The 15,083-nt window shown below is 39.6% G+C and overlaps 1 protein-coding gene across 5 annotated transcripts in view; it reads left to right on the top strand.

Moving 5' to 3' along the window:
- The window catches only part of DAAM2 (dishevelled associated activator of morphogenesis 2), a 197,814-nt gene that overhangs the window by 132,651 nt on the left and 50,080 nt on the right, over positions 1-15,083 (top strand). For all 5 annotated transcript variants that reach the window (XM_040058620.2, XM_040058617.2, XM_058419770.1 and 2 more), the window contains 4 exons: positions 3,965-4,298; positions 12,343-12,453; positions 13,512-13,615; positions 14,838-14,904. In XM_040058620.2, coding sequence (XP_039914554.1) covers positions 3,965-4,298; positions 12,343-12,453; positions 13,512-13,615; positions 14,838-14,904 — 616 coding nt within the window. The remainder of the gene's footprint in view (positions 1-3,964; positions 4,299-12,342; positions 12,454-13,511; positions 13,616-14,837; positions 14,905-15,083) is intronic.

Genomic DNA, 15,083 nt, shown 5'->3' with positions numbered 1-15,083 from the left:
GGATAGGAGTATCCCTGGAGCAGTTTGTGGTCCCCTTCAATCACAAGCACCTTTTTTGGTATTTGGGAGCTGCCCTAAAATAATAAAGCCAGGTTATGTCCTAAATCAAGGGAACAATCCCAGCCATAGAGAACAAAAATGCCACATCTGCATCTTGTAAAGAAATGCATTTTCTCTCAGGTTTGCAAAAACTCACAACTATAAACAATTGTAATGACAAACTGTTGGACAGAAGCAGTGAGAGAGGAGCTTCTCATTTGGTATTTTAGTGCCCCAAAATGGAGGTTCAGAAGTGCAGCAAAAGCAAAAACTTAAAAAGGGACTAGGAAAAAAACCCGCAGTTTTTGGAGCCCTTGAAAAATACCTCCTTTAGTCTGAATCATCACCCATTCCCTTTACTGTCTGCATTTCTCCTTTTGTTTTATTCAGATTTACCTCCTGCTATTTTTTGTTTGATTTAGCAGTGTGGTATCCAGGTGCGTACAGAAGAGAATAATTTCTGCAATTTAAGCAAAATCCATTATGCTGAATTTTCCATCAGTTCAGTAGTTGTCAGGATTATGTGTGCCCCCTGGTTCAAAAACTAATGCTGCAGGGAAGTGTAGCCTTGCCTGTTAACAGGGTGGGAACATCCTGCTTGCTGCGCACCCACAGTATGTGATCTTTCTGTCTTTCCTGGGCTGGATCAAGACTTACAGGGAAGCTGTACCCCCAACACTTGGAATCCATCAGTGGGTCGGTTCCTCTTAGGCCACCACATCTGTGTTCGGATGAAAGGTTTATTATTAGAGCTAGCTAACTCATTCTGATCAGCACTCTCTAAAACTTGAAAGGCAAAGAGGTGCCCAGCCTTTTAAAGTGTGCTAAACTGGTCAAGTGAGAATCTGAGGTGAGGTTAGGCTTTAATTTGCTTGTTTAGCACCTATTAAAACACACTCTGCTTTATTTACATTTGAGTATTTGAATGTGTTAGCCAGAATGCATTGGCAAGTACGTTTAACTTTACACCTCCTGGTCTAGAACAAGACCTTGCTTTGCAGCACAGAGGCTGTGTAGGACAGGAGTTAGTTACACACGTGCTGTGTGCAAGAAGGTTCTTTACTTATGTGGGTTGACTTTGCTTTGCACATACACAAGGACATCTGCCTAGAGGCAGACAGATGCACAAACACCAATGGTGTGAGGGCTGTGGCTCTCGGGCTGTCAGCTAAACTCCCACTTCTTTTTCTACCCTCTACAGACATTTACTCACACACACCCCACTCACATACCACCCCACACAAATCCTCATACTGAGAGTGTCTGTTGGGCCAGAGACTGCTTTTGCCATTTCTTTACCTCCCCCAGCATGCTTTCTGGCTTTTCTGGAGAATAAGGTACTAAGTGTTTAAAAAAGGAAGATGAGAACCATAATTTGATTCCTGCTTCTGCTTGCAGCTGAAATAGAAAGGTGCTTGGCTTTGCTTGCTGTTGAGTAACATAACTCACTGTTTGCTCTCTGGGCTAGGAACAGTACAGGAAAGTCCCAACATTGTTTTAAATTATGTCATTAATCAAGTTTTGTGACACACACCGCTTTCCAGCGCATGCCTATTTATTGGCATGACCTCATCCTAACAGTCCTAGAAAAATTGCGCTGCTAGTGAATTTAGTGAGAGTTTGTACTTAACTGGGACAATGTGACTTTTGTGCATTTACTTTTTTTTTTTTTTTTTTCACATGGTCAACAGAGCAGGCTAGAATATATGAAAATTGTAGAGCCTTGCTTGATCTTGTAAGATCATGTGTTCTATCCAAAAGTGCATTTAGGGGACCCTTTGCTCTGCTGCTTTTTAGGATGTTTCCATCAGTATTGCTCTGTAACTTCAGAAACATATCCGTCTTAAGTTTTCCCTCAGCCCTGGAAGTTCAAAGGACAGGAAAAAAAAAGTCTCTTTCCTCCAACCCCCAAAAGACAGAGGAAATAGATAAAGTATAGAATGGAACTTTGAAGGTAAGGAGGAGAAGGAGAATTTAACCTAGCCCCTCCATCGCAGAGACAACAGCAACTCCATTCTATACGCCCAGGAAGAGGATCAGAATTCATTGGCATCGTTGTTTAGTAACATGCTGAGTTTGTGCTTATTTTTTTTTCCAAATAACTTCTTTGCAGCAACTCTCCTGGCTATGAGCTGTGGATACACTTGTTCAGTCTTCTTGGTCAAGCTAGCAGCTAAATGCATTACAGAAACTTAACTAAGCCTGAATCTTTCTGTAATTGGTTTGAAAAACAAACCGCTTTGGATATTGATGCTGCTCTCGGGCCTGCAGCAAGAGGGGCTTTTGCTCCTATGGTTTTTTAGGGTAGATAAAATGATGCATCCAGGGAATGTGCAATCAGACCTGAGTGAAACTTGGCAGATTGTCTTAGCAGGGTTCAGTTAAGCCATGTTTTCATTTTTGGTGTGCACATGTTCCTCTGTGTGCCCTTACACTGATGTCACTTTGAAATTCAGTTTTGAACAAAACTCAAACCTCAGACCAAAACCATTCAACCATTTGTTGAATGCACCAGGCTTTTCCATATTTTTTGTCAAATTGCTGGCCCACATAAGCTGAACGTTGGCAAATCTATCAGCATAGTGAGAGTAACTTTCAGGTAGACTCTGAAAATTCCTGTGTGATGTGGAGTGAAACCACCAAAAGACCAATGTGTCAAATCCCTACTATCAAGAGAAATATAAGTATGGCTTGGGTTTCACTTGCTGGTACAGGGACATGAATGGAGACCAGTGAAATTTGGTCTTTCAGTATCGTCCTTCCATTATTTCTTACTTCCATTATTTCTTTCCATTATCGTCCTTCCATTATTTCTTAACAGCATCTTGTGGACAAAAAACGAAAGATGGTGCATTAGGAAGAAGAGGGACTGTGTAAAAGCACAATGACACAGAATTTCAGTATTTTTAATTTGTTAGACAAGTGGCAATTGTTAGCAAACTTCTGAATTGCTTGAAGTGGCTTTCTATATTATGCTGTTTAAAGTGTGGCCGTGGACAAATCAAATGCGGGTGTACATTTTTGTAGGCTGAAAATTTAAGTGTGATGCGCATGGTTTTGGATTCAGACATTTCCAAAAAGTGTACCTGCCTGAGCAACATGTTACAAGAGGCAGGAGGTAAACAGTGAGATCTAAAGAGATTATTTGCAGCCCTTTCCATGTCTTTGAATCCCCATTTTTAATCCTGGCTACTTCAAATGAAACATTGCTAGAACGATTCGTTTGAACTGACTTACCTAATTCCATCCTTTTCTACTGATTCGTCTAGAAGGCTGTTCGCATGGTCTAAATTGGCCCATCTGGATTTTTTCACCCTGGTTTCCAACAAAAGCAGAGGAGTGTTAGCGTTTACAGAGGAACATGCCCCTTTTAAGTATAACATATTCCTACACATATGTCATGGGATTGGAGTGGGACGGTGGTGTGGCTGACAGAGTGGGAATGAGCCTCTGTCTGTGGGCCCAAATCCTGGAGGTGGAACCTGTAAGCAATATTGGCTGAAAGAGCTAAGCCTATAAATGGTGTTCAGGGTAATCTGAACTCATAACTAAAAGTGTGGTGAGACATCTGTGTGTTGGGTATGTAAGATGGAACAATTTGAAAGAATCCCTTCAGCCTTGAAAATGCAGCAGCTGTTGAGGTGAACCACAGCAGTGTTTGGTGGTAAGTGCAACAAAGGACACAGAGACCCAACAGAAGTGTAAGATGATAGTATATAATTACCCTGAAACTATGTAACACGCCATTATTAGCTGGAATGTTTTCTCTCTTGATTTGTTTGCTTTGTTTTTCTTAAATACCTGGGAATTGTTCTGTGAATTTAGGCTGAAAACTAGCCAGCTTTTAAAGATCTGGGGTGTCTTTTGAATGCAGTGCCTTTGGCCTGCTTTCCTTGTTTTTCCTACTTGTTTTTTCTCTTTTCAGGTTTGTGACCAGGTTTATTGAGCTGGATGGCCTGAGCTGTTTGCTGAACTTCCTGAAGAGCATGGACTATGAGACCTCAGAGAGCCGCATCCACACATCCGTTATAGGGTGTATCAAGGCACTGATGAACAACTCCCAGGGACGGGCTCATGTCCTGGCCCATCCAGAAAGTATCAACATCATATCCCAGAGCTTAAGGACTGAGAACATTAAGACCAAGATTGCTGTGCTGGAGATCCTAGGGGCTGTCTGCTTGGTACCAGATGGTCACAAAAAAGTCTTGCAAGCCATGCTTCACTACCAAGTCTATGCTGCAGAAAGGACAAGATTCCAGGTAAAAAGAGGATACTTTGACAGAAATACCAAGAATCTGGAATCTCTGCCGAGAGTGATTTTTACAGTGCATGTATTGCAAACTTGCTAAGTAGTAAAAAGGCAATATTTATAAATTTAGTTTAAGAAGAGAAAATCCTCAAATAGATTATTTATATACTTATATTTCAAGACCTCTTACTTGTCATTAATGCTAACTTAAATTCCATATATTTTGCCTGAAAATGGAGGTTTGTGGTGCTAAATGAAAGTTGGTTATCTGCTCATACTCTAGCTTGATGGCATTTCTGGGGTGGTAATGATTTATTCTGTCCTAGAAGCTAAAGCCACAGAATTCTAGGAGCCTCTGTCCTGATTTTAAATCCTTAATTTAGTAATAAAAGAATTGGGGATTAAATAATGCAGACAAATGAATTAAATTATGTATTGTGGGGGCACTTCACTTGCCACTTAGCAATCAACTTGTGAATCGTCATCACTTAGCAATTGTTGGCTCAAATAACTCCCAGTCAGACCACAGAAGGGAAATGCATTCTCCGAGACCTTGAAGAAGGTCAGTGACAGGCTTTTATTGTGGAAACTACTGGCTGCTACTATAACGTTCCTCTTCCCAGTGAACTGAGCACCTTTATAAAAAGATAGTGGAGAATCTGTCAGTGTGTTAAGCTGTGGCTCCTTAACTTTGGGATAATCTTAACCATTTACTTTTGTTTCTTAGGTGAAATGATTAGAGTGGTGGTGTGCCAACAGGCACTGGATCCCAATGCCTGATAGTCATTATCTCCTACTTCCTTCTCAGCTAATGGATTTTAGGCTACAATTAACTTATTACTGCAAAAGTGAATGGGGAAACAGTCTGTGCTGATGGACAGTAGCTGTCAATGTTTGTGTTTAAACCAGATGCACTACGGGATTCACTGACTGTGACTCAGACCTGGGACAGGGATGCAGGAGATCTTGATTTGGTATTAACCTGTATTTGGCATTGGCAGGTCCCTCCCTCTATGTGCACTGCCCCATTTACATTGCTTGTCTATTCAGACTCGATGTGTGTCTTTGATATCCTCCAGAAGTGGGGGCCTTTCAGCCTCAGCTGGAAGCTGCTGAGGCTATATCAATAGACAAAATCATAATTACAGTAAACCTTGGAAGGTGTAGGGATTACAGTTGCAATCATGAGAATGTGTCACCATTCTGTAGTACAGGAGTAGGATAGGAATGAGCAGTGCAGATGCAGGAAGTAAGCCATGTACATGAGCTACAATATAGAGGTTATTGGATGCTGCCTGTGGAGGAGAAGGAAAAAATTTAGTCAGCTTTTTCTCTTGTAATTAGCTGAAATAAAGAATCTTTCCTGAATTAAGATGACATTCTTCTGTTTATGGGAGCCAGCTGGGGATAACTTGAGCTGCTTGGCAAAAAAGCAGTAACTCACAAGCCTGACTGCACTTGTGGTCCCGTGTTAACTTGCCCTTACTGGACCAATTGACTCTGCTCAATAAGCCCCTATGGGTTAGATGCTGAGTTTACCCTGGGTGGGTGTTCTCTCTCTCTCTCTCTTTCTTTCTCTCTCTCTCTCTCTCTCTCTCTCTCTCTCTCTCTCTCTCTCTCTCTCTCTCTCTCTCTCTCCATCTATCTATCTGTTTCTGTGTTGATTTAAAAGTTACTGAATAACTGAGGTAAGTCATTGCTGGGTAAAATGTAGTAGCTTTTGAGGAATCTGGTGGAAAGATTTGCAGGTGCTTACCAGTCTCTTACATTCATGAAAAGTACTTTGCATAAATCCTGTACTTGTCAAAATACTTTTCCATTTGGGAAAAAATGAAAAATAAATGAATACTCTCTCTCTTTTACTTCTCAATTAAAAAAAAAAAAAAAAAAAAAAGCCCCACCCAACCCCAAAATGATTCAGCAGAAGGAATGCGTTCTTGTTTGCAATTACTAATACTTGTGTTTAGAGACTGAAATGGGATTTTCCGCAACACTCAGCAATAACTTGAATTTAATTTTGAGGAGGCAAGTGTTCATCCAAAGACATTCCTCTAAGAGAGAGGCTGGAGATTTTTTTAACCTGAAGAAACAAATGTGGTCATGATCTTTCTTATGTTTTAGAGGACATTCCTCTGATACTCTAGCACATGAAATTAGGAGTGTTCCATCTCTTTGTCTTTTGCCCTCCTGCACCTCTGTTTCAGAATAGTCTCACAGCTTATTGTCAAGAAAAGCATCCACTGTAACGTGAATATGGGGAGCCATTTTAAAAGAGGGGTGATCTAAAAATGCTTGTTTCGTACCTTTCCTGTAAGCTTCAAAGATGTAGTATACAATGAAAGCCTTTTTTGTCCTCTTTTAATCCCAGTCCTGAATGTAATCTTTGTAACCCAGAGTTTGCAAGTATCTGAAGCGATCCTTTAGGTATGAAACTGAACCCTTTGGGGGCTGTGTTTCCTGCAGCTTGAGCATTTAGCAGCATCCTTTGGTGTACTGAAGTGTTCAAAAAGTGTGGAGCTTGCAGCAAACTTTATACTTTGCAGCTTGACTTTGACTAGCCACACCTAAACACTGTTGTATTGAAAACTATCCACCACAAGTAGGGAATCTGGCAGAACCCACAAACAAGAATTCTTTCTGTGAAGGTAATAAAACTGTGAACTAAACTGTAGGAACAGGAGAAGCTATGCAGAGTAGACATTTATTCCTCTGTCTCTATGGTGCATCATTGCAGACAGATTCTAACTGGTGGGGGGACGGAAATCCAGGAACTGTAAAGTCACTGCTCAGTCTTTCTCTATATCTAGCTCTGCAAGAGAAAGGCAAATTAGAGACACAATACATAAGAAGAAAATAATCTCAAATTTTGGAAATCAACTCAGTTCTTGTGAAGTAAATGTGCTTTCTGGAAACTGTACTGAGCTTACTTTTATTGGAATGTCCAACAAATAACTTTCAGGTGATGCTGACCTCTGACATCAGTGCCAGCATTCCCTTTCTTTTAGTTTGCCTTCCTGACAACAGTGGTTGAAAATATTTGTCATCCCATTCAGCCATCTTGCTGTCAATTTATTCCTCCTCATTTGTGAAAGCTGGCACTTTTTATACTCTCTGTTTGGACTTATTTTCAACTCTTGCAGGTAGCAGTAAACCTAGGTGTCCCATTCTCCCTCATGTCATCTGTGGTGACCAGCACTATGTCCATTGGGGAATCAGGAGGTTAATGTAATTAACACTAATACCGATCTACTTTTCCCCAAAATATTTTTTTTTCCTTTTGAAAGGGAATATCATTATGATGCATAATAATTTGGGATACATGGTACTGTTTGCACTCCTATTTGTAAGAAGAAGGAAGAGAGAATGATTTACTGACAACTGTCTAAAACTTGAGCTCCTGAATAACTTGCTGCTGACAACTTTAGATTGAAACAGTGGTTATTTCCAGTTTGCACAAGTGTGATGGAGTGTAGAGATCATGTATTTAACATAGCAACATAAAACATGGCACATTTTGTTGAATGTAAGAAGTTATTGCTACTCAATGTTCTAAGTACAACTTCTGCTACCTGGCACAGATGCCAAAATTGTCAGAAGACTCAGCAACTGGTGAATTAGTGGAGAAGGAGAGCTGTGATTTAAGATATGGTTCTTACTAAACTTATATTAACTCTGTCCTGCAACAGCTCCTATTACTTGAATATAAAACTTACAGTTTTATATTAGTGTATCTGAAGTCAAAATTCAAATGACAGTGAAATTCCTCAACATTATAAATGCTTTTAGTCCCAGTTAGGTTCACTAAATTGCACCAAGTAGCACCAACTGAAGACATTAATCAAACAGTGCTGAAATGCTTTGACAAGGCTGTCTTTGCTTCTTGATGTGTTCTTTCTTTTTAATTTTTTTAAATGAAGTTAACGGAAAATATAAATAGAAGTTATTTGAATATGAATTCATATAACTTAGCAAAAAAAAAAAAAATCAGATTTTACTCTGAATTGAAACTGACATAAAATATTATTTCTTTTTAAATTGCTAGCATTTCATCTACTGACTACAATTATCAGTCCCTAACTTCAGTCAGGATTCACTTTAAAGCTCTGGGGAGATTCTCCAGAACTTACTCTTTTTTGTTGTTGTTGTTGAGGCTCCAGTCTTCACTCAGTTGCCTTTTCGTACTGCAACTTCACCCAGTGTCTTTGATATTCAATGTATTAATAGGTCTGTCAGGATCATCCTTATCTTGGCACTTGCAACAAGTTCCTATACTTTATGTTTGTGTCTCAATTTATATAGTCACTATTCCTGTTTTCTCATATTTGCCACACATTCTTGCCTGTGCTTTTCCCTTTGCTTGCTTTAATTGTTGACCCTTCTTTTATAATGCCCTTCTGCCTGGAATGATTCTCACTTTGATGTCCAACAGGGCAGTCTGTAGTTCATCTTAAGATATTCCTTGAAAATTGTCCTCTTCAGAGCAATGCTCTTTCTGCACTCGAATACCACAATAGTATTAGGGCATGCCTTCAATCTTCCTGAGGCAATCTGGAAAACTCTGTCTTCATCCAGTTGCTTGAAATGTGCTACTTTGCCTACAAATCCTACTCTGCTGCTTAAAGATCAGAGATGAAATAAAACACTTGAAATCCAGACAGTAAATCTTCAGAACAGAAATGTGGAATTAGGAAGATGAGTCCTTGTTGTCCTTGCTGGGATTTTTTTTCCATGTATTCAGTGTAATCCTGTCACTGGCTCACTGTGTGATCATAAAAACATTGCTTTGTCTTTTTTTCTTGTGAAGATGGAGTTTTATAAAATGCTATGAAAACTGAGAAGGAAGAGTCTGATTTTAAAGTCATTCATGACTGAATAATCCTATTTGTGACTAGTTTCCCTTGTGAAAGGGGCACAGTCTTTCTCTCCCCTAAGCTGTTGCCTTTCTGATTATTGTTATGCTTGCTGCTTCTCCTCCTTTTCTCTGTGTCATGATGTTGTAGCACATTATACTTTTTAACATGCCGTATTTTGAGGCAAAACTAACATTGTGAAGTCATAATGCTCTATTGGCCCAAAAAGTTTATCAGGCTGTTCTTCCATCATAGCTTGCTATTTAAAACACTCATCTATATGTGGATCCCTGTAGGAAGAAAGAATTTTCCTTTAGTCTTGAGAGAACTTAGGTGTTAGATACTGTCTGAAAGAAGCTGATTTCACTTGCCAGTGGAAATATTAACTGCTTTGGGCATTTGATATTAACTGCTGGAAATATATGCTGCTTTGGGCATAAGACTCTTGTTTTCCTCCTTAATGCTGCTAGAAATTTTGAAGCTTGAGGTGAATGAATAAAGAAAGTTTGATATTGTCACTTGAAAAGGTGGATATCAGGAGCATTCCTTCCAGAGCCCCCTTGCCTGCTTTGTATTAAACACTGTCAGTACAGACCATAATTTGTAGGGAGAAATCTGATCAATTTGGAATTGTAGTAAAAGATCTAACAAGGAACAAATAAAAAGGCTGTTTTCACCCTTGATTTCCTTCTTCCCTTTAGGGCTCAACCAAAGCCTTTTGAGGTTTGCTGCAGCTTGAATGAAATCCTACTGGTTGTCAGTGATGAGGAATAATGGGATTAAGTGAGGAAAGTTTTGCTTAAGTAGTAGGAAAAACCTTTATAACTGAAAGATCAATTGGGCCACAGAAGTGGCTGCCAAGAGGTGTGGTGAAATCTTTTTCACAGGATATGTTCAAGTGAAGATTTGAACCTCAGCCATTTGCAAAGAGTTGGAGATACTGGAGTTTGGCCGCAGTATGTGGGTGTAGACTGATGTTTAGGAATTGCTTGAACTTAGTGTTTCCTTCTCAAGCTGAACAATTACATGAAGGTGTGCTGCTCTTCAGTTGGATTAGTGCAACAGAGAGTTTTGGGTTTTCTTTCCCTGAATTTGGTTTGCTTCCCGTTGCATTCTGCTCCTAGTTCAGTGTTCTGGAATGGGGGATAGAAAACTTTTGTTAGCATCCTTCAAGTTGTCTGGATGCTGTGCCTGATATGCCGTTTCATAGATTCTAGAGTGTTCGTAAAAGTCTGTAAGAAAATATGAGGAATGAAGCCTCTGAAGGAAACTAGCAAAACCATTCCTGGTTTTGCTGCTTCTGTAGAGATGGCTAATTCAATTATTCCAAGAAGGCACATACATTTTGAATTTCAGTGTCAAATCTGGCAGTAATAGAATGAAATTCTCTCATTTATTTCACTTCTGCATGTTTTTCAAGTTGAACAGTTGGTTTTGTTGGTGAATTTAAAGACTTCTCAGATAGTTTCTGATAGTCACTGTTAGAGATAGGATGCTGGATTGAGCTGACCACCAGTCTGGCTCAGTAAAGCGTTTCATGTGTTTTTATGTAAGAGTCATTCCCATTTCTAGCAAAATATTATTTAGTCATAACACAGTTACTGGGGCATTGGATGAGATTGGAGCTCAAATGCCCGGAGCAGGGAAATTTGAAAATTCCAAATGGGAAATTTAGAAGCAGCAAGAGACAGGAGTTTGTGAAATTGAGCTTGTGTGATAATGAACACACTACGCTCAGATGTAGAAACAGCTGTCAGTAGCAGTGTACAATAGGTCAAAATATTTTTGCACAAAAATAAGCATGAAGCCAGGAGGTTATTCTTTCCCCTGAAGAATGCACAGGAGGATATTCCTCCTGTTTCTTGAGACATATCTCCTTGGTTTTGTACAAGATAGATGCATGGTGACTAGCAGAGGAAAGATTTTGCTATGAATGAACACTTTCAGTAACCAGGAACAAAAGACTGACTAGAAGAAAATCAACTTCCTTTCTCAGTGTCATAGATTCAAAATGTTATTTAGACAGTCTGCTTAGCAAAATACTAAAAAGTTATTTTTGTCTTCGTTATCCCTTTATGGTCAAAACATCTTGGGGAGGCTAAAAAGAATTCTCTCTTTCTTAGTGTGACAGCAAAACAAATATATGAGTGTGAGGTATTTATAATTAATGCTGGACTCATACAGCTGAACTGACAGATCTCAAGTGGAATTCGTTACTCTTTCAGTAAGAGAAGTCATCCTTGGAATTATGAACTGATCAGAGGAGATCCTGAAGAGATTAATGGTGATCGGCACAAAGCTAAAAGTAGAGTTGCTTTCATGGGTAATCAGTTTCTGCATATAACCTCTTTGGTAAATATTCAAGTGGAATTAATCCTAAATAAGACAAAGGCCACCAATGTCATTTGTCTAGTCTTTTTCTCCTTTGTCTCCTGATGTTCACAAGATTATGATAAATACCAATATGTGTGCAGAAATTAGACCAAAAACATTCCTGTGCTGAACACTTCCTGTGGGTTGGTTGACAGGGGGATCTGCAGTCTTGAGGAGAGAACTTCCTTTCAATTAACAGAGCTTATAAGAAAAATGGAGAAAGGCATTGTACCAAGGCCTGTGGTGACAGGACAAGGGCTAAAGGGTTTAAACTGTAAGAGGCTAGACAAAGAATGGGTAAAAGGAAGAGGTTTTTTTTATGATGAGGGTAGAAAGGCACTGGAACAGGTTGGCCAGAGAAGTTGTAGATGCCTCATCCCTGGAAGTGTTCGAGCCCAGGCTGGATGGGGCTTTGAGGAGCCTGGTCTGGAAGAAAGATGTTTCTGCCCATGGCAGAGGAGTCAGGACTAGATGGTCTTTAAAGGTCGCCCTTATCCCAAACGATTCAGTGAGTCCGTAACATGGAAACTGAAGCTTAACTGCACTTGCAGTGGAGATGCATAATTCAACTTTGAGCTTTGGATCTGTGTGCACAGGGGATATTCCTGTTATTTGAAAATCCCTTAAAAGAGCTTACCAAGAGGTAATAATTGTCTGCTTCATGTTGAAGGGTGGTAAGTGAAGGAACAAGGATAAATCTCACAAGAGTCAGGCTTTATTCCTCAGAAGACAGAATCTCTTTATAATTATCTCCCCCCGTATACAGAAGTGCAATCTATCCTGCAAGAAATTAGATTGTGTCCTCTAACCCAGCTTGCTGTTCTGTTTCAGTCATTGTTAAATGAGCTAGACCGAAGCATGGGGCGATACCGAGATGAAGTAAACCTCAAAACAGCCATCATGTCCTTTATCAATGCTGTTCTGAATGCAGGTGCTGGTGAGGTGAGTCACTGCCCTGGGAATTCCTTCTAAAATGTTATGTTTAAATTAATTTACCTTGGAAATAGTTCGTAGATTAAGTCACAAATCTTGTGGTGATGAGTGGATATATTTTGTGGAAAATAATGCTTAATTGTTAAGGTCAGTCTTATAATGTCTTCCATATTATTTCATTTTGAGTTTCTTCAATATGGCATAGACTATTTACACTGAAGTGATTACTTTGAGTTGTTTGGTTGGTTGGTTGCTTGGTTTTTGCTGTTTTGGTTGGGGGGGGGGGGGATGTTTTAAGAACTGCAGAGCATTTACCTTTTTATTCCAGCCTTTTTAGAAAATATTTTGGTTTACCTTCAGAAATGTTTTGAAATGTTAATTTGTTTTGACTCAAAGCCAAAGTCAAAGCATTTTGATTTTAAACTATCAAAGGGAAACATTTCAGAAAAAGCCCAGTTGTTTTACTTTTACTAACAAGATTTCCTTTTGAGTCTGAAGGATAGAATTTATTTCATTAAAAGTGTTGCTTTTGTGACATTGGCTTTTTCCCCCCTTTTTTTGGTAAAACCACAAAAGACAACAAGCTCATGAGAGCTGTCTGACAATGCATTTGTCTCCATCTCTGGGAATCCTGTAGCATCCCATTGAATAGATGTCTGAAGATTTGTCAGAGTATGTGGTTTTATGTACATGTTTTTTTGACAAGTAAACAGAGAAATTAAGAGGAAGACTGCAATGCTGTTCATCTGTAACCAGGAGGGGAATCTCTCATGGACTAGCAGGAAAAATGCCAGTAGCTTCTGTTCCTTATGGAACAACATGGAGTGTGCTGTCTTTATGACTGCATATGCAAAATTCATAGTATGTAAATGTACTTTTAAGTGAAATGGAGGCAAAGGCATTAATTCCTTTTTTACTTACTCTACTGGAATTATTCATCCTGTGAATTTGGTGTCAGGATAGAAAATACTAAAAAGGGAAGAACTGACATTTTATGTAATTGTTTTTTTTAAATGTGATTGACAGCTTTTGAAAACAAATGACTTGGTTTTCCCCCATTTTTTAAGGACAATTTGGAGTTTCGATTGCATCTCCGATATGAGTTTCTAATGCTGGGAATTCAACCCGTCATTGACAAGCTCAGAGGACACGAGAATGCCACACTGGACAGGTAAGACTTAATTTTTGAGAACAGCCACTGAGGAACAGAAAGACTTCTTAGAAACTCCCCTATGTTTGAGACAGCTGCCTCTGTCTCTTCTTGAAACTGACTCCCTAAAAAACCAAAAAGAAAATTAAAAAATATATTTATCCTAAAATTAGCATCAGTGGATGAAGTAGGTAACATACATACTCAGTTGGCAGAGGCTGTGGCAAAGGAGTTCCTCAGTCTCTTTTCTTCTCAGCTGAGGATGGCAGTCAGAATGAAAAATACAGAAAATATTGTAATTGTTTTCTCTTGAAGCAAAACTGGAACAAAAGCCTGTCCTGGTAGGAGGGAGGGAAGCCAGTACTTCATTGACTTCATTGTGACTGAGTATGTGTGGTCTAAGTGCAGGTTCTGAGTTTCCAAGTTGTATGTCTACAGTTTGCTGCAGAGCTGGAATCGGGAATGTTGCTCTTGATACCCGGCATTATAAACAAGAATAAGAGAATCTGTCCTAGAGGTAATCTGTATTCCTTTGGACAGTAACCAGAAATGTTTTGGAGGGATTTAGGGCACTTTTGGATTTTACAAGTTAGTCAGGAGAATAACAAAGGTTTGAGAGGATCTCAGATGCTTGGATTACACAGACTCTTGTACCAGATCTGTACAGGTGAATGTGCCACAGCCTTTGTCTACATCGCCTGCTGTGCTCCAGTCTCTGTGTAAGACAAGTGCAGATGGTCTAATGTGTCACTCACCAGGTCACCCAGATCCAAACACAGTCATGCTGCTGTGCTTATCAATAGGCATATCTAGAGACTGTTGTGAACTGATCCACTGAATGCATTTCTGCTCCACTGTTTAAAAGAAACAACTTGTTAATTATCCAAAAGCTGGCTAGCAGGCATGGTGTGGACTTTTTAGAAATGTATTACCACTGCGGGCATTGCATTCATCAAAAACAGAATATCCCTTTTGTATTTTATGTTTATTTTTTGCACCTTACCTAAACACAGTGGCTTAGCACAGGAGTCACAGTGTGTACACCTCTGCCAGCCTTTCTTCTGGCCTGTCACTGACGCCCTTGCGTTGCATACCTGTGACAGCACTTCACGTAGGAAAGGCTTGCCAATTTCCACGTTCTAGCTGAACTGAGATATTGCTGCTTCTCTATTGACACACTTAGTTAAAGTCTGAATCATGCCATGAACATTGGCAGATCTTTTGTTTTTCTGTTTCCTCTTAGACATTTAGATTTCTTTGAGATGGTCAGAAATGAAGATGACCTGGAGCTTGCCAAGCGGTTTGACCTGGTAAGGTTTTCTTTGGAGTACCTGAACTTGCCAAAGCTGAACTTGCATTCAGTTGGGATGCTTGGTGCACTTTTCCTTTTTGCTCTCTAAAACTAATGTTTGACTTTGATGCTAAGAGCGGCTGATGCTCTCGTTTTCGCTGTTGCTCATTTAGCAAGCAGGAGGTTTGTAGTGTGTGA

Source organism: Hirundo rustica, chromosome 3, assembly GCF_015227805.2.
Source record: "Hirundo rustica isolate bHirRus1 chromosome 3, bHirRus1.pri.v3, whole genome shotgun sequence".
NCBI classification, from domain to species: Eukaryota; Metazoa; Chordata; class Aves; order Passeriformes; family Hirundinidae; genus Hirundo; species Hirundo rustica.
The sequence above is the reverse complement of the archived record's forward strand: the minus strand, read 5'-3'. Positions and strand labels throughout refer to the sequence as shown.